At 41.2% G+C, this 20,122-nt stretch overlaps 1 protein-coding gene across 2 annotated transcripts in view; it reads left to right on the top strand.

Moving 5' to 3' along the window:
* Positions 1-18,727, top strand: part of LOC124276404 (condensin-2 complex subunit G2-like) — a 45,314-nt gene extending 26,587 nt beyond the window's left edge. For both annotated transcript variants that reach the window (XM_046712048.1, XM_046712055.1), the window contains exons 17-29: positions 356-433; positions 788-858; positions 1,117-1,309; positions 1,708-1,881; positions 2,940-3,053; positions 3,439-3,567; positions 4,148-4,247; positions 4,860-5,044; positions 6,269-6,409; positions 7,088-7,179; positions 17,091-17,197; positions 17,409-17,508; positions 18,291-18,727. In XM_046712048.1, coding sequence (XP_046568004.1) covers positions 356-433; positions 788-858; positions 1,117-1,309; positions 1,708-1,881; positions 2,940-3,053; positions 3,439-3,567; positions 4,148-4,247; positions 4,860-5,044; positions 6,269-6,409; positions 7,088-7,179; positions 17,091-17,197; positions 17,409-17,508; positions 18,291-18,345 — 1,539 coding nt within the window. In that variant the 3' untranslated portion in view covers positions 18,346-18,727. The remainder of the gene's footprint in view (positions 1-355; positions 434-787; positions 859-1,116; positions 1,310-1,707; positions 1,882-2,939; positions 3,054-3,438; positions 3,568-4,147; positions 4,248-4,859; positions 5,045-6,268; positions 6,410-7,087; positions 7,180-17,090; positions 17,198-17,408; positions 17,509-18,290) is intronic.
* Positions 18,728-20,122: the final 1,395 nt, after the last annotated feature.

Below are 20,122 nucleotides of genomic sequence, written 5' to 3'. Positions count from 1 at the left end.
ATATCTTGATATAATATTGTTAGAACTGTAAAGCATGCCAGATGACGTCAGCCTGGGAGCTCCATGTCCATGCCTTGTAAAGCAGGCATTCCCCTATAGTATAAACCCAAATAATAGATGGACCCTTTTTAACAGACAGATACGCTCCAGTAAATGGATAGACCCTTCTTAATAAATACACCCCAGTAAATAGATAGAAACCAGAAATAGATTTGTTTGCTTTTACTGATGTATAAACATAAAAACATGCACATTAAGTGCATCACATGTAGTTTCGGAGCTAATTACATACCAAACTCTTTTTTTCCCTGAATAAGTAAGTGAAAATGATGTATTTCTTCTGATATTTTTATAGCCTCAACATACTGACGTTCGACATGAGTTGCAGAAACGGTACAGTGTGATCATTCCACAGATGCTACGTATATTCCAGGTAGGCTGCATCTCCAGAGTTCCAAATTCTTTGTCCTTTGTGCCATTTGCATGCCTATAATGGCAACAACACCATTTGTCAGTGGGGTAGACTAAAGGTTAAAGCATTCCTCGTCACACTGAAGACCCAGGTTTGATTCCCCACATGGGTACAATGTGTAAATCCCATTTCTGGGGTTCCTCGCTGTGATATTGCTTGAATATTGCTTAAAGCGGCATAAAATCATGCTCACTCACTCACTCACTCACCAAAGAGGTAAATGTCTAAGACCTCTGTATAACTGAAATGTTGTTAAAACAGGCATTAACCCCATCTTCCTCACTCACTCAGACAGACCTGGTGCATATTTTCCAGGAACCAAGAGCCTATGCTGCTATCATGCTGTTATCTGGCTTTTTGCCATCGACAAGAGTTCCTGTATTAAGGTAGGCGGTGTTATGGACAAACAAATTTGTCCACAAATTTCACTCACTCACTCACTCACTTCTAGAAATGGATGACATTGAAATGATCTGATGCTATTATTTACAGTATCACAACTTACTTACTTAAAAGTGTGTGTTGACAAGAAGTGGAACTGATCAGTGTAGATGCACTGCAGTCAATGTTATCGACAAACATATTTGTCCATTTAAACTTATAGAATTGATGACATTGAAATTATCCTGTGCCATTATTTACAGTGATAGCTGCATGTCGAAGCTGCGTAACATGACAGCGGACACACACATGGGCGTAGCACACCTGCAGAACTTCATCGGCACTCTGTGTAAATGGCGTTTCAGTAACGCCTTGCTGGAGATGATCGCGACTTCTGTCGAGGCAGGTCTGGAGGAAAAGACCATTGCAGAGTATAAGCCCGGTGGATCTACCGTTGTAAGTGACTCTAATCCAGCAGCTAAGAAACCATATGTAAAATCTACAGAAATGATTGCTTATTTCCAATAAATAGCTTTCAATATGGTTTCTGAAAACTGAATTTGAAACTTGAAAAATGCAAATGTTATCATTGTTTGGAACAAATTTGTTATTCTGAGAATTTGTTTATAATGAATTCAAGAACATGAGAAGGAGAATACTAGAGCATGGCCAAAATGCAATAATTATAAAAATTGCGAAAACTAATTTCAGCTAGCCATTCCTACCTACAACAGAAATAATTCACTTACTTACATGCCCTTTTTATTTACATGAAAATATATTTGTAAAAGTCCATCTTTACCTGGATTTTCTGGGGTTTTTTAATACATGACCCATTTGATTCTGCCCAACAGAAAAAGAAGACTGGTGCCAAATGTGTTATGCTGAAAGAAACAATCAAGCCTGAACCTCCAATATCTCTGGAATACCTGGAGATCCTGCTGGAGAAGGACCTGTGTCGAGAGGTTATACTTGTGGACCATCTTGATGCCTTGACACAGACCATGGAGGCTCTGGGACACAGTGTGGTATGTTAACACATGTCATGTCATATCATCTTACCTTCATGTAAAACTTTAACAAGTTTCCGTGTCATCCCTCCCAGGAGGGTCACAACTGGAAAATTTTTTAACCGCTGCCACGGTAACCGCCAAACTCTCCGTCGAGAAGATGTTTTGCTAACAATCGTATGACGTCATAATATGACGCCTACTGGCTTGGGTGAAACTGCTACAAAGAGGCGTACATCAGACCATATATTTGAGAGAAGCATACAACTTATATTGTCGTGTGTTTGGGTAGTTTTGGCATGATGGAGTGTGGTACATATAGACTGTTCAAAGTAGTAATGTCATGTGTTGTAGTTTCACCACGATAGAGCATGGCACATTTAGACTGTTGCAAGTGGTTATATCACATGTTTTCCGGACAGTGTGGTATTCTATATGGTGTGAGTGTGCAATATCCCAGCTATATGAAAGAGGTCTGTAAATAGTCGAGTCTGGACGAGACAGCTGCATGAGCATTGACCTATGCAATTTAGATACGATGACAAGTCAGCAAACCTGACCACCCGATCCTGTTAGTTGCCTCTTACGACAAGCGTGGGTTGCTGTAGATCAATTGTAACCCATGGCCCCGTTTCACAAAGCTCTCGTAAGCCTAAGATCTCGTAACTTTCCTCGTAGCATTCCTACCTCCTAAATTGTAACGTTTCACAAAGCTCTCGTAAGCCTAAGATCTCGTAACTTTTCTAGTAGCATTCCTACCTCCTATACTGTAACATAGAGATGCGAATGCTCTGACGAAAATCTGAAGATCTTAGGCTTTTGAGAGCTTTGTGAAAAGGAGCCCAGATCTTCATAGGTCGAAACTCTCTGTGGCCTGAAGAAGGCACACTGTTGAATCTATACCTGGATTTTGGCTACCATTGTGTATCTGAAAATATACACATTTTCTCCAGCAGTGTCAAAAGTTAAATTCTATACCAAATCATTGTTATGTTTTGATGCATGAATAGGGAATACATTGACATGAAATATTTGAAAAATAACCATCCAAAATATATGCTTGGTTTGTTCTGCAGGATATTTTGAAAGCAATGAACAGTGCCGACTCAGAAACCAGTCCCACTAATGAAGACTTTGTTCTGAAGACTTTCTTCCTGTATCTCCGAGTGTCCCTCTTGCTACATAAACAGGTAATGTATCTCATGTGTATTTGGTTTCAACTTGTGGGATTTTCGTGTCATGTTTACTATCTTTTCAAGTTTTTCCTTCTCTCAGGATAAGAGTGTGATTATGTTTGAGTTATTGAGTTCAGAGGCAAAATAAGTAAATAGTTCAATCTGATCTATGAATTAACAAATTTAAATCGTGATCCAAAGTGAAGTGTCATTGTTGTCTCATGCTCACACTATTAACCACGGGTTTGTTTGACCCGAGATGTCTATGTAATGTTGGTCACACTAAGGATCAAGACTCGGAAGTATTGTTTCACCGCTTGGAAACTGGTGTCATGGAAGGTTTCACACAATATGGATCAGCACTCAGATCTTTTAACAATGGCATATTTTGTTTCTCCAGGAAGAAACTGATCCTAAGCCACAATTCACTGACCTACTGACCTGGGCTCAGGAGGAACTGGTGCCTCAGTTGCAACAACAGGGCAAAAGGTCACGGAAAGACGGGGAACTGGCCTTTAAAACTCTTCAGGTAATCATGGAAAGTCATGGACTTTGAGCTTTACTGGCGCCTCAGGTGTCTTTCAACCACACATTTATGAGAGAGAAAAATCCCAATGAATTGTTCTGACATATGTTGAATCTCTATGAGGTCAAGGTCACTAGAGGTCAAAGTTATTGCTTCTTTAGAATTGTTTGTGTTGTTAGTATCTAAGCATGTCTAGACAAAAAAAATCTTTTCACTTGAATCTCTGATTATGGGTTCCTGGTTCAGTTAGCACCATGCCTGTGGGTTCCACCAATTGTCTTAAGTCTGTGTTTGAGTATAGAGGGGCGGTGGGGTAGCCTAGTGGTTAAAGCGTTGGCTCCTAACATCAATTTCTCCACATGGGTACAATGTGTGAAGACCATTTCTGGTGTCCCCCGTCATGATATTGCTGGAATATTGCTAAAAGCAGCGTAAACCTAAACTCACTCACTCACTAGAGTATAGGAGTTAAGATCATCGTAGCACTAAGATCGCTTTTTTGCAAGTGGGCCCTGCTCAGTTGGGGCCACATCAACATGAGATGCCATAATATGACTGATTCTATGATAATGCTCTCTTACAGATTATTCTGAAGATGAGCTGGCACCTGATGATGGTTGGATCTGCTGACAAGGAGTTCACCTCTAAGGCCACTAAACTGTGTATATCTTGTCTGGAAGAAGGTAAGTCAATAAACTTATCACAAAACAAAACAAATCTCAGTTTCTCCCTGTTGGCAACTGGGGTATAAAGTGTCCTGGCACCTATGCTCAGGATTCGTGACTATTTGGTGATGTGTTTTTGTTTGTTTGTTGTTTAATGCCACACTCAGCAATGTTCCAGCAGTATGATGTAAATAATCGTGTCTAGACCCTGACAATCTAGTGATTGACATCAAGCAATACCTGGTAACAGCTATTTATATGAATTGACTAGACTACCTAAGACACTTAAGGCAAAAAAGCTAAAATGTCTACAATAGACATGTATGAAACATGTAAGATCTGTCACTGTCACATGATTTGGTTGGTTTCTTGTTTTACGCCTCACTCAGCAATATTGCAGCTATATGGCGGCGGTCTGTAAATAATCCAGTGGACCAGACAATGCGTGTTCGACAGCTTGTGTTGGGATACGATGACATGTGTCAACCAAGTCAGCAAGCCTGATCCCGATCCGTTACTTAACGACAAACATTGGTTACTGAAGACCAATTCTAACCTGGATCACTGCCACATGAGCATGTACTTGCTCTAGTCACAGGAAGTAGCTCAATAATTATATTTGTGTTGTAGACAGGAGCCTGAGACTGGTTGACAGTGTGTTGACATGCCTGCAGTGGGTGACGGATGCTCGACGCACGCTGGACCGAGAGACAAACAGTGAGGGTCAGCTGTTGGCACTTATCCCCAACTTCATGGGCAAAGTGTTTGTGTGTCTTGCGAGTTACATCAAACACAACAAGCAGACCTGTCAGGAGGTAAGTGATAGAATTATTACATGTGACAGCACTCCCTGATACTTTGTCAGAGTTTTTCTTGTGCCTCAATAGATATCTTGTCAACAGATCTGGAGGGGTACAGTGTACGATGTACCTTATGTGTGAGCCCAAGCCTTCAGGGTACATCACAAAAAATTACCGAGGGATCTGTTGACAATGAATTCATCTTACCAACATTTATTTATACAAGTATGAATATATGTGTGCAGTGTCATGAGTTGCAAAGCTTGTTGACTGTCTTAAGTAAAAACGCACAACAGGCACACAATGCAAATCAACAGTTACTTCCCTTTACCCATTGCATTCAGATAACATCAGTTCATTTCAGAAAGTTAACAATACTTATGAAAGATGAACAAGTAACCTGTGATTGGTTCCAGTTGAATTTTTCACTGGCTACATGGAAAATAATTGCCCCCTCCTCAACAAATCAGAGGCTTGTATTTTAATGTATGATATGAGATATAAGAACATTTACCATGTTTAACCATAATCTATTGACAGGGCAGAGTTGTGTCCTTTGGACCAGAAATCTGTGATTGTTGGTTTGGTTTGATGTTTAACGCCACACTCAGCAATGTTCCAGCTATATGGTGGTGGTCTGTAAATAATCGAATCTGGACCAGACAGTCCAGTGATCAACAGCATGAGCATCGATCTACACAATTGGGATACGATGACGTGTCAACCAAGTCAGCGAGCCCGATCCCATTATTCGCCTCTTACGACAATCATGGGCTGCTGCAGACCAATTCTAACCTTGATCTTCACGGGTCCTTGGTTGGTGGGGTAGCCTAGTGGTTAAAGTGTTCGCTCAACATGCTGACCCGGGGTCGATTCTCCTCATGGGTACAATGTGTGTCTGTGTCCCAGCTTGATATTGTTATTGCTAAAAGTGGCGTGGAACAACTCACTCAAGGTCTGGTGAATTGGTTTGAATCCAATTTCTATAGTGGACTTCATGAAAGTGGAGTAAGTTATCAGTGGGGGCACTCGCGGGGCTTTCTTCCCATATTACTCTGACCACGACGTTATACTGTTCACAGCCGTGATAAAAACAACTTGCTCACTTTGGGGGATAAATCCCAGCCTTTATTGTTGGAATTCACCTGATTGTGTTACACCTTACAGACAGAAACTGTGATGGGCTTGGAAGATATTGTGGAGGGAGATGTGTTAAAAGTCTGTGTACCTTGCTTGTAGGTAATGTCCAGCATAAAGCCCCAGCTCACAGAAATCTTCAACACAGCCATGAAGAACGTGTTCCACTACCCTTCAACAGCGGATATGATGACAGCCACACTAATGGCCATAGTGGCCGAACTGACTCATGCTAGTCATAAGGTAGGTGTCTGAGTTCCACCAGGCAGGATCTCACATCCATTCCACAACATTATCATTTTTCCTGTCTCATACACATTGGGTATCTCTTCATTCACCCAAAATGTAGAAACATCCTGTGCTGCGTTACTCACTGAAAGACATCTCACCCGAACACACCAGAACTTCTGGATGAGACCAATCCAGAAGTCAAGCCATTCTTGCCATATTTGCCCATTGGTTTGAATTCATTAAACAATTGCTGCTCTCATTGCTGTTGTGATAAGTCTTCTTTGAAGAGGCTTCTGATGGCTGCTGAACTTGTGGAACTGAGCAATATTAACTTTGTACTTTTGGGGCCTAACTAGAAACATTTATTCATTGAGTAATCAAGTTTCCTGGTTTAAACATAATATTCAGTGAGGGGCAAAAGAAAGAAGATATTTCAAATTTTTAAAGTTTCAAATAACCTAAAGAAGAATCCTGTGAGTGTTTACTGTGCAAAATGTTTTATGTGATATTGTGAACCTGATATATTTTCAAGAGGAACACTTTTTATGGATAGATAACTTCTTTATTCCAATAGATGCAATGTTTCAGTGTAGATCCTAACATCGTAATCAAGTAAATGAAAAATGGCAGGAAAAGACAAATGTTTCTTTGTCGGTGAGTTTGAACAAAGTAGATTTATTTGGTGTGTAGGAAAACTTGGATGAGCCAGTTGACATCTCCAGTCTCCCTGTTCTGTCAGCTCTGCTGATGAAGATCATGTTTTCTCCAAGACAGAGATTACAGTAAGTATCTTTATTAGTCAGCTCTGTAGGTGGAGATCATGTTCTCTCCTAGACAGAGATTACAGTAAGTATTTATATCAGTCAGCTCTGTAGGTGAAGATCATGTTCTCTCCTAGACAGAGATTACAGTAAGTATCTGTATCAGGCAGCTCTGTAGGTGGAGATCATGTTCTCTCCTAGACAGAGATTACAGTAAGTATTTATATCAGTCAGCTCTGTAGGTGAAGATCATGTTCTCTCCTAGACAGAGATTACAGTAAGTATCCATATCAGTCAGCTCTGCTGGTGAAGATCATGTTCTCTCCTAGACAGAGATTACAGTAAGTATCCATATCAGGCAGCTCTGTAGGTGGAGATCATGTTCTCTCCTAGACAGAGATTACAGTAAGTATCTGTATCAGTCAGCTCTGCTGGTGAAGATCATGTTCTCTCCTAGATAGAGATTACAGTAAGTATCCATATCAGGCAGCTCTGCTGGTGAAGATCATGTTCTCTCCTAGACAGAGATTACAGTAAGTATCCATATCAGTCAGCTCTGCTGGTGAAGATCATGTTCTCTCCTAGACAGAGATTACAGTAAGTATCTGTATCAGGCAGCTCTGTAGGTGGAGATCATGTTCTCTCCTAGACAGAGATTACAGTAAGTATCTTTATCAGGCAGCTCTGCAGGTGGAGATCATGTTCTCTCCTAGACAGAGATTACAGTAAGTATCCATATCAGTCAGCTCTGTAGGTGAAGATCATGTTCTCTCCTAGACAGAGATTACAGTAAGTATCCATATCAGTCAGCTCTGCTGGTGAAGATCATGTTCTCTCCTAGACAGAGATTACAGTAAGTATCCATATCAGTCAGCTCTGCTGGTGAACATCATGTTCTCTCCTAGACAGAGATTACAGTAAGTATCTGTATCAGTCAGCTCTGCAGGTGGAGATCATGTTCTCTCCTAGACAGAGATTACAGTAAGTATCCATATCAGTCAGCTCTGCTGGTGAAGATCATGTTCTTTCCTAGACAGAGATTACAGTAAGTATTTATATCAGTCAGCTCTGCAGGTGAAGATCATGTTCTTTCCTAGACAGAGATTACAGTAAGTATTTATATCAGTCAGCTCTGTAGGTGGAGATCATGTTCTCTCCTAGACAGAGATTACAGTAAGTATTTATATCAGTCAGCTCTGTAGGTGGAGATCATGTTCTCTCCTAGACAGAGATTACAGTAAGTATCTGTATCAGTCAGCTCTGCAGGTGAAGATCATGTTCTTTCCTAGACAGAGATTACAGTAAGTATTTATATCAGTCAGCTCTGTAGGTGGAGATCATGTTCTCTCCTAGACAGAGATTACAGTAAGTATCTTTATAAGTCAGCTCTGCAGGTGGAGATCATGTTCTCTCCTAGACAGAGATTACAGTAAGTATCTGTATCAGTCAGCTCTGCAGGTGAAGATCATGTTCTCTCCTAGACAGAGATTACAGTAAGTATCTTTATCAGGCAGCTCTGCAGGTGGAGATCATGTTCTCTCCTAGACAGAGATTACAGTAAGTATCTGTATCAGTCAGCTCTGTAGGTGAAGATCATGTTCTCTCCTAGACAGAGATTACAGTAAGTATCTTTATCAGGCAGCTCTGCAGGTGGAGATCATGTTCTCTCCTAGACAGAGATTACAGTAAGTATCTGTATCAGTCAGCTCTGCAGGTGAAGATCATGTTCTTTCCTAGACAGAGATTACAGTAAGTATTTATATCAGTCAGCTCTGTAGGTGGAGATCATGTTCTCTCCTAGACAGAGATTACAGTAAGTATCTGTATCAGGCAGCTCTGTAGGTGGAGATCATGTTCTCTCCTAGACAGAGATTACAGTAAGTATCTTTATCAGGCAGCTCTGTAGGTGGAGATCATGTTCTCTCCTAGACAGAGATTACAGTAAGTATCCATATCAGGCAGCTCTGTAGGTGAAGATCATGTTCTCTCCTAGACAGAGATTACAGTAAGTATCCATATCAGGCAGCTCTGTAGGTGGAGGTCATGTTCTCTCCTAGACAGAGATTACAGTAAGTATCCATATCAGGCAGCTCTGTAGGTGGAGATCATGTTCTCTCCTAGACAGAGATTACAGTAAGTATCTTTATTAGTCAGCTCTGCAAGTGAAGATCATGTTCTCTCCTAGACAGAGATTTCAGTAAGTATCTGTATCAGGCAGCTCTGTAGGTGGAGATCATGTTCTCTCCTAGACAGAGATTACAGTAAGTATCTGTATCAGGCAGCTCTGTAGGTGGAGATCATGTTCTCTCCTAGACAGAGATTACAGTAAGTATTTGTATCAGGCAGCTCTGTAGGTGGAGATCATGTTCTCTCCTAGACAGAGATTACAGTAAGTATCTTTATCAGTCAGCTCTGCAAGTGAAGATCATGTTCTCTCCTAGACAGAGATTACAGTAAGTATCTGTATCAGGCAGCTCTGTAGGTGGAGATCATGTTCTCTCCTAGACAGAGATTACAGTAAGTATCCATATCAGGCAGCTCTGCAGGTGGAGATCATGTTCTCTCCTAGGCAGAGATTTCAGTAAGTATCTGTATCAGGCAGCTCTGTAGGTGGAGATCATGTTCTCTCCTAGACAGAGATTACAGTAAGTATCTTTATTAGTCAGCTCTGCAGGTGAAGATCATGTTCTTTCCTAGACAGAGATTACAGTAAGTATTTATATCAGTCAGCTCTGTAGGTGGAGATCATGTTCTCTCCTAGACAGAGATTACAGTAAGTATCTTTATAAGTCAGCTCTGCAGGTGGAGATCATGTTCTCTCCTAGACAGAGATTACAGTAAGTATCTTTATCAGGCAGCTCTGCAGGTGGAGATCATGTTCTCTCCTAGACAGAGATTACAGTAAGTATTTATATCAGTCAGCTCTGTAGGTGGAGATCATGTTCTCTCCTAGACAGAGATTACAGTAAGTATCTTTATAAGTCAGCTCTGCAGGTGGAGATCATGTTCTCTCCTAGACAGAGATTACAGTAAGTATCTTTATCAGGCAGCTCTGCAGGTGGAGATCATGTTCTCTCCTAGACAGAGATTACAGTAAGTATCCATATCAGTCAGCTCTGTAGGTGAAGATCATGTTCTCTCCTAGACAGAGATAGCAGTAAGTATCCATATCACAGCAGCTCTGCAGGTGAAGATCATGTTCTTTCCTAGACAGAGATTACAGAAAGTATTTATATCAGTCAGCTCTGCAGGTGAAGATCATGTTCTTTCCTAGACAGAGATTACAGTAAGTATCCATATCAGGCAGCTCTGTAGGTGGAGATCATGTTCTCTCCTAGACAGAGATTACAGTAAGTATCTGTATCAGTCAGCTCTGCAGGTGAAGATCATGTTCTTTCCTAGACAGAGATTACAGTAAGTATTTATATCAGTCAGCTCTGTAGGTGGAGATCATGTTCTCTCCTCGACAGAGATTACAGTAAGTATCTTTATAAGTCAGCTCTGCAGGTGGAGATCATGTTCTCTCCTAGACAGAGATTACAGTAAGTATCTGTATCAGGCAGCTCTGTAGGTGGAGATCATGTTCTCTCCTAGACAGAGATTACAGTAAGTATTTGTATCAGGCAGCTCTGTAGGTGGAGATCATGTTCTCTCCTAGACAGAGATTACAGTAAGTATCTTTATCAGTCAGCTCTGCAAGTGAAGATCATGTTCTCTCCTAGACAGAGATTACAGTAAGTATCTGTATCAGGCAGCTCTGTAGGTGGAGATCATGTTCTCTCCTAGACAGAGATTACAGTAAGTATCCATATCAGGCAGCTCTGTAGGTGGAGGTCATGTTCTCTCCTAGACAGAGATTACAGTAAGTATCCATATCAGGCAGCTCTGTAGGTGGAGATCATGTTCTCTCCTAGACAGAGATTACAGTAAGTATCTTTATTAGTCAGCTCTGCAAGTGAAGATCATGTTCTCTCCTAGACAGAGATTTCAGTAAGTATCTGTATCAGGCAGCTCTGTAGGTGGAGATCATGTTCTCTCCTAGACAGAGATTACAGTAAGTATCTGTATCAGGCAGCTCTGTAGGTGGAGATCATGTTCTCTCCTAGACAGAGATTACAGTAAGTATTTGTATCAGGCAGCTCTGTAGGTGGAGATCATGTTCTCTCCTAGACAGAGATTACAGTAAGTATCTTTATCAGTCAGCTCTGCAAGTGAAGATCATGTTCTCTCCTAGACAGAGATTACAGTAAGTATCTGTATCAGGCAGCTCTGTAGGTGGAGATCATGTTCTCTCCTAGACAGAGATTACAGTAAGTATCCATATCAGGCAGCTCTGCAGGTGGAGATCATGTTCTCTCCTAGGCAGAGATTTCAGTAAGTATCTGTATCAGGCAGCTCTGTAGGTGGAGATCATGTTCTCTCCTAGACAGAGATTACAGTAAGTATCTTTATTAGTCAGCTCTGCAGGTGAAGATCATGTTCTTTCCTAGACAGAGATTACAGTAAGTATTTATATCAGTCAGCTCTGTAGGTGGAGATCATGTTCTCTCCTAGACAGAGATTACAGTAAGTATCTTTATAAGTCAGCTCTGCAGGTGGAGATCATGTTCTCTCTAGACAGAGATTACAGTAGGAAATATCTTTATCAGGCAGCTCTGCAGGTGGAGATCATGTTCTCTCCTAGACAGAGATTACAGTAAGTATTTATATCAGTCAGCTCTGTAGGTGGAGATCATGTTCTCTCCTAGACAGAGATTACAGTAAGTATCTTTATAAGTCAGCTCTGCAGGTGGAGATCATGTTCTCTCCTAGACAGAGATTACAGTAAGTATCTTTATCAGGCAGCTCTGCAGGTGGAGATCATGTTCTCTCCTAGACAGAGATTACAGTAAGTATCCATATCAGTCAGCTCTGTAGGTGAAGATCATGTTCTCTCCTAGACAGAGATAGCAGTAAGTATCCATATCAGGCAGCTCTGCAGGTGAAGATCATGTTCTTTCCTAGACAGAGATTACAGAAAGTATTTATATCAGTCAGCTCTGCAGGTGAAGATCATGTTCTTTCCTAGACAGAGATTACAGTAAGTATCCATATCAGGCAGCTCTGTAGGTGGAGATCATGTTCTCTCCTAGACAGAGATTACAGTAAGTATCTGTATCAGTCAGCTCTGCAGGTGAAGATCATGTTCTTTCCTAGACAGAGATTACAGTAAGTATTTATATCAGTCAGCTCTGTAGGTGGAGATCATGTTCTCTCCTCGACAGAGATTACAGTAAGTATCTTTATAAGTCAGCTCTGCAGGTGGAGATCATGTTCTCTCCTAGACAGAGATTACAGTAAGTATCTGTATCAGGCAGCTCTGTAGGTGGAGATCATGTTCTCTCCTAGACAGAGATTACAGTAAGTATCCATATCAGTCAGCTCTGCTGGTGAACATCATGTTCTCTCCTAGACAGAGATTACAGTAAGTATCTGTATCAGTCAGCTCTGCAGGTGAAGATCATGTTCTTTCCTAGACAGAGATTACAGTAAGTATTTATATCAGGCAGCTCTGTAGGTGGAGATCATGTTCTCTCCTAGACAGAGATTACAGTAAGTATCTGTATCAGGCAGCTCTGTAGGTGGAGATCATGTTCTCTCCTAGACAGAGATTACAGTAAAAGTATCCATATATCAAGTGAAGATCAGCTCAGAGATTACAGTAAGTATCCATATCAGGCAGGTAGGTGGAGATCATGTTCTCTCCTAGACAGAGATTACAGTAAGTATCCATATCAGGCAGCTCTGTAGGTGGAGATCATGTTCTCTCCTAGACAGAGATTACAGTGAAAGTATCCATATCAGGCAGCTCTGTAGGTGGAGGTCATGTTCTCTCCTAGACAGAGATTACAGTAAGTATCCATATCAGGCAGCTCTGTAGGTGGAGATCATGTTCTCTCCTAGACAGAGATTACAGTAAGTATCTTTATTAGTCAGCTCTGCAAGTGAAGATCATGTTCTCTCCTAGACAGAGATTTCAGTAAGTATCTGTATCAGGCAGCTCTGTAGGTGGAGATCATGTCTCTCCTAGACAGAGATTACAGTAGAAATCTGCATCAGGCAGCTCTGTAGGTGGAGATCATGTTCTCTCCTAGACAGAGATTACAGTAGAGTATTTGTATCAGGCAGCTCTGTGGGTGGAGATCATGTTCTCTCCTAGACAGAGATTACAGTAAGTATCTTTATCAGTCAGCTCTGCAAGTGAAGATCATGTTCTCTCCTGAGACAGAGATTACAGTAAGTATCTGTATCAGGCAGCTCTGCAGGTGGAGATCATGTTCTCTCCTAGACAGACAGAGATTACAGTAAGTATCCATATCAGTCAGCTCTGCAGGTGGAGACATCATGTTCTCTCTGTGGGTGGGAGATCATAGACAGAGATTACAGTAAGTATCTGTATCAGTCAGCTCTGCAGGTGAAGATCATGTTCTTTCCTAGACAGAGATTACAGTAAGTATTTATATCAGTCAGCTCTTTAGGTGGAGATCATGTTCTCTCCTAGACAGAGATTACAGTAAGTATCTGTATCAGGCAGCTCTGAAGGTGGAGATCATGTTCTCTCCTAGACAGAGATTACAGTAAGTATCTTTATCAGGCAGCTCTGTAGGTGGAGATCATGTTCTCTCCTAGACAGAGATTACAGTAAGTATCCATATCAGGCAGCTCTGTAGGTGAAGATCATGTTCTCTCCTAGACAGAGATTACAGTAAGTATCCATATCAGGCAGCTCTGTAGGTGGAGATCATGTTCTCTCCTAGACAGAGATTACAGTAAAATATCTGTATAGAGTCAGCTCCAGGTGGGAGATCATGTTCTCTCCCTAGACAGAGATTACAGTAGAGTATCTTTATCAGGCAGCTCTGTGCAGGTGGAGATCATGTTCTCTCCTAGACAGAGATTACAGTAAGTATCCATATCAGGCAGCTCTGTAGGTGGAGATCATGTTCTCTCCTAGACAGAGATTACAGTAAAGTATCTTTATTAGTCAGCTCTGCAGGTGGAGATCATGTTCTCTCCTAGACAGAGATTTCAGTAGTAGAGTATCTTTATCAGGCAGCTCTGCAGGTGGAGATCATGTTCTCTCCTAGACAGAGATTACAGTAAGTATCTGTATCAGGCAGCTCTGTAGGTGGAGATCATGTTCTCTCCTAGACAGAGATTACAGTGAGTATTTGTATCAGTCAGCTCTGCAGGTGGAGATCATGTTCTCTCCTAGACAGAGATTACAGTAAAGTATCTTTATCAGTCAGCTCTGCAAGTGAAGATCATGTTCTCTCCTAGGCAGAGATTACAGTAAGTATCTGTATCAGGCAGCTCTGCAGGTGGAGATCATGTTCTCTCCTAGACAGAGATTACAGTAGAAGTATCCATATCAGTCAGCTCTGCAGGTGGAGATCATGTTCTCTCCTAGACAGAGATTACAGTAAGTATCTATTATCAGTCAGCTCTGTAGGTGGAGATCATGTTCTCTCCTAGACAGAGATTACAGTAGTATCTTTATTAGTCAGCTCTGCAGGTGAAGATCATGTTCTTTCCTATTACAGAGTATTACAGTCAAGTAGCCATGGAGTCAGCTCTGTACAGTAGAGTGGAGATCATGTTCTCTCCTAGACAGAGATTACAGTGAGGTATCTTTATCAGTCAGCTCTGCAGGTGGAGATCATGTTCTCTCCTAGACAGAGATTACAGTAAGTATCTGTATCAGTCAGCTCTGCAGGTGAAGATCATGTTCTTTCCTAGACAGAGATTACAGTAAGTATTTATATCAGTCAGCTCTGTAGGTGGAGATCATGTTCTCTCCTAGACAGAGATTACAGTAAGTATCTGTATCAGGCAGCTCTGTAGGTGGAGATCATGTTCTCTCCTAGACAGAGATTACAGTAAGTATCTTTATCAGGCAGCTCTGTGCAGGTGGAGATCATGTTCTCTCCTAGACAGAGATTACAGTAAGTAATCCATATCAGGCAGCTCTGTAGGTGAAGATCATGTTCTCTCCTAGACAGAGATTACAGTGAAATCTCCATATCAGGCAGCTCTGTGGGTGGAGGTCATGTTCTCTCCTAGACAGAGATTACAGTGAAAGTATCCATATCAGGCAGCTCTGTAGGTGGAGATCATGTTCTCTCCTAGACAGAGATTACAGTAGAATATCTTTATAGTCAGCTCTGCAAGAGTGAAGATCATGTTCTCTCCTAGACAGAGATTTTCAGTAAGTATCTGTATCAGGCAGCTCTGTAGGTGGAGATCATGTTCTCTCCTAGACAGAGATTACAGTAAGTATCTATATCAGGCAGCTCTGTAGGTGGAGATCATGTTCTCTCCCTAGACAGAGATTACAGTAAAGTATTTGTATCAGGCAGCTCTGTAGGTGGAGATCATGTTCTCTCCTAGACAGAGATTACAGTAAGTATCTTTATCAGTCAGCTCTGCAGAGTGAAGATCATGTTCTCTCCTAGACAGAGATTACAGTAAAGTATCTGTATCAGGCAGCTCTGTAGGTGGAGATCATGTTCTCTCCTAGACAGAGATTACAGTAAGTATATCAGGCAGCTCAGAATCATGCTAGGCAGAGATTGTAGGTATCTGTATCAGGCATCATGTTCTCTCCTAGACAGAGATTACAGTAAGTATCTATTATCAGCTCTGCAGGTGAGTCAGCTCTCTGACAGGTGGAGATCATGTTCTCTCCTAGACAGAGATTACAGTAGTATCTTTATCAGAGCAGCTCTGCAGGTGGAGATCATGTTCTCTCCTAGACAGAGATTACAGTAGACAGAGAAGTATCTGTATCAGTCAGCTCTGTAGGTGGAGATCATGTTCTCTCCTAGACAGAGATTACAGTAAGAAGTATCTATATCAGGCAGCTCTGTAGGTGGAGATCATGTTCTCTCCTAGACAGAGATTACAGTAAGTATCTTTATCAGTCAGCTCTGCAGGTGGAGATCATGTTCTCTCCTAGACAGAGATTACAGTAAGTATCTGTATCAGGCAGCTCTGTAGGTGGAGATCATGTTCTCTCCTAGACAGAGATTACAGTAGAAAGTATCTGTATCCAGCGACAGCTCTGCAAGTGAAGATCATGTTCTCTCCTAGACAGAGATTACAGTGAGGAAGTATCTGTATCAGTCAGCTCTGTAGGTGAAGATCATGTTCTCTCCTAGACAGAGATTACAGTAAGTATTTATATCAGTCAGCTCTGTAGGTGGAGATCATGTTCTCTCCTAGACAGAGATTACAGTAAGTATCTGTATCAGGCAGCTCTGTAGGTGGAGATCATGTTCTCTCCTAGACAGAGATTACAGTAAGTATCCATATCAGGCAGCTCTGTAGGTGGAGATCATGTTCTCTCCTAGACAGAGATTACAGTAAGTATCCATATCAGTCAGCTCTGCTGGTGAACATCATGTTCTCTACCAGATAGAGATTACAGGAAGTATCTATGTCAGTCAGCTTTGCAGGTGAAGATCATGTTCTCTCCTCACAGAGATTGCAATGTTGTGGAGTGTTGAATCAAGGGTTGTCTGAATCTTGTTCTGCAGATAAATCACAACCATTAAACATTTGCTCTTTACATTTCAGAAAGTGAAGATAGGATATTGTAGGGATACTATGAAGATTCATATAAGATAAACATTTAAGAGAAGAATTGCTATGAAGATTCCGCTACTCAAAATACCACCATGAAATAATAGAGATTCTGCACAAACTACTGGTTCTTGAACGCAGTTTTCTGTTAAGTTGACATGTTACATCAATATATCTTGTAATGGATGATATATTTGATACACAGTTGATACAATATATGATATCACATAAGACTCATAACATGATACAATATTTGATACATTACTGTATTGATGTATCATTATGCCACTAAACTCTTCCTGTTCCAGCTTCTTCCTACAGGAGTTAAACACGTTCATCTCCTCCGGCAGCGTGCCAGATCTTCACCATGCACATGGATGTGCTCATCTTTTCTCCACCATCAGGAAGACGAAAGGTACAGATACCTCCCTCCCCTCCACATTAGGGTTAATGCCTATTTTTGGACCAGACAATCCAATCACTAAAACTATTCTGAAGTGCAAGCGTCGTCTGACTCCATAAACCATAAACCAAATGGGGTTGGTTTTTTGTTTTTGTTTTTGGTTTTGAGATTTGAACAGTTCAATTTGATGATGTTCTTTTAATATCCAAGTTTCTTTTTGCAGGCAGGGTACCATTTGACCAACTAGAAAACTGTGAGGACTCTCTCCGCCAGTGTGTGAACACACTCTCTGTTAAAATCGAGGAAGATGATGAAGACTCAAAGTAATATGCTCTTTTAAATAAGCTCCTTTTATTGAAGTTGACATGTTGTTGAGTGTAATGTATTTTGCAGAAATTGATTGTATTGTGACGTAGCATGTTAGTGGATCTTTAGTATTGACTGTCTCCCTTGACAAGGTAGGGTGTCTTTGTACAGAGTACAGAAGTCAAAGGTTCAATCCAAGTTGTGTCACACCAAAAGAGGCAGTGAGGTAGTCCGGTGGTTAGAGTGTTTGCCTCGCTACACCAAAACCCCAGTTTCAATTCCCCATGTGGGCAATAATGTATGGAGCCCATTTCTGGTGTCCCTGGGATATTGCTGAAATGAATTAATTGACAGTTATTTGCTTTCAAAAGGCCTAATATTTAGCAAAACCCATCCAAGTTATGATTTTACAGGAAACTAATACGCCAATAAAAAAAATACCTTGCAATGACAGAGGGCAAGGCAAAACCTTCCCATTGCCACAATGTAGTACAGAGTTATTTCCCTGTGATTGTTGGTTCCACATTTGACCAAACTTGTGTATTGAACTACTTGTGTGTTATATGTGTTTCTATAGTTTCTTAAAATTGTTGATTGGGACGTCCAAGAGACCCTGCACAAGCATGCTAAATTTGATGGAACTTTGATAATTTGTATGAACCCTGGTTTAAAGGCCGCAAAGTACATCATTAAAAACAATCACACATATATGTCAGCGTATGTGTAACAGCAATATCTTCCAGGGTTTGATGTAATTCTTTATGGAACTGTTCTACAAACAGGTTACATTTGTTTTCAGATATTTGCTGAAGCAGATCAGAGACAAAATGGAGGGTGGACAACAGAAGAGCTGAAGTCCCAGACAAGTCATATATTAGCATAGGCACTGTCTGAATCAGCTTTATGTGGAAGTTCATAACCATATTTATTGAACCACTGTGTTCAACACGATACTGAAGGACGGATGTGGATATGCATTGCCATATTTGCTTGACTTTGTACCTAAGTTTTTTGGACACCGAGACCATTGCATATTCCTTTGCCATGGGAAAAATTGTTGCCAGGATCATGTGAACACATCATGCAAAACCAGGATAATGAAGGACTAATCAGTAGTCCAAGACTTTGAATGACCCAGTGACAATTACTATGACCTCAGTTAATGAAACAAATGGCTGAACTATATGAACTTACCCTTGTGGGGGTGTTGGGGAGTAGCCCAGTGGTGAAAAACATTAGCTCTCACCACGCAACGACCCAGGTTCGACTCCCCACATGGGTGCAATGTAAAGCCCATTTCTGGTGTCCCCCTGCCATGATATTGCTAGAATTATTGCTAAAAGCAGCATAAAATCATACTCACTTGCTTACCACTGAAAACTTGTGTCATGTTCTGTGCCTTGGCATCTGCCCTGTTGATTCATGCATGAAGTTGTTGTTACATAACTTTAGTGAGATGAGACCATGCTACAAATATGCATATGATATATAGTATCACTTCTGTGGAGGGTCAAATGGGAAAAACTAATTTCTTGACTTGTTGAGTTTGTTGTATCTTTCCTAGTTTCAGCTAAAATATTCACTTCTGATTTGGAATCAATTTCCATTTCCAGACTGATAAAGAGAGAGACTGGTAATGTATTATTGGAGTGGAGGTGGGGACAGGTGGTTGGAATGAAGGTCCCCATATATTTTATCAACCCACAATTTTATGTAACATGACTCCGTTGGATGTCTTCACGCGGAAGTCCTGGGTTAAATCCCCACATGGGTACAATGTGTGAAGCCCATTTCTGGTGTCCCCTGCCGTGATGTTGCTGGAATATTGCTAAAAGCGGCGTAAAACCAAAACTCAGTCAGTCAGTCTAATAAATGAGACCCCATACTGTGCAAAGAAAGGGGCACAAGACACTGTCCTCCATTGTTATTCAGGCCGACAAAGGCAGATGTCTGTGCAGCTGCTCACCGCCATCAGAACTGCTTCCAAAAACAAGCCAGAAATGAACCCAGACCACGTTTACGCATGATGGGAAGGTTTTGAATATCATAGGGAGACTTTGGCGCCTCAATTTCATAGGCCTCCACTACGACTGAACTAGAAAATGTGTTGCATGAGAAGTGAAATAGACTCCAACAAATCGCCTTTCGGAAACGCATACCTAGTATGCCTGGCCCAGTGAGAATATTTGACAAATCGAGGCCAAATTACGCACTTCCGATTAAGAAAACCTTGGAAGTTTCCAAATTAACCCTACCATCCTTCAAGAATGCTGGTCCATTTCTGGAACATTGCTAAATGCAGCGTAAAACCATATTCACTAACTCATTCAGCCCAGATATGTCACAATGCATGTGGAGAGTTCTGGAGAAACGGCCGGTCATAGCTCCACAGCAATATTATACAACCTCAAGAAGTCCCTGCGTTTTTTGCTTAAAGGTAGGAACATAATCTCAAACGATGTATGGTATACCACCCCATACAATTACACTTTCACCTCGGAACAACGTTAAAACGCTCTACTTGCACGCCTGTAGACCCCTGACGTCGTTGGTTGTTGGTTGGTTGTTTAACACCGCACTCCAGCCAATATTCCAACTATATGGCGGCGGTCTCTAAAATAATCGAGTCTG

The sequence above is a fragment of the Haliotis rubra genome, unplaced genomic scaffold, assembly GCF_003918875.1.
Source record: "Haliotis rubra isolate DU_JTF1 unplaced genomic scaffold, ASM391887v1 Scf1050, whole genome shotgun sequence".
NCBI classification, from domain to species: domain Eukaryota; kingdom Metazoa; phylum Mollusca; class Gastropoda; order Lepetellida; family Haliotidae; genus Haliotis; species Haliotis rubra.
This window is presented reverse-complemented; position numbering and strand designations above follow the sequence as displayed.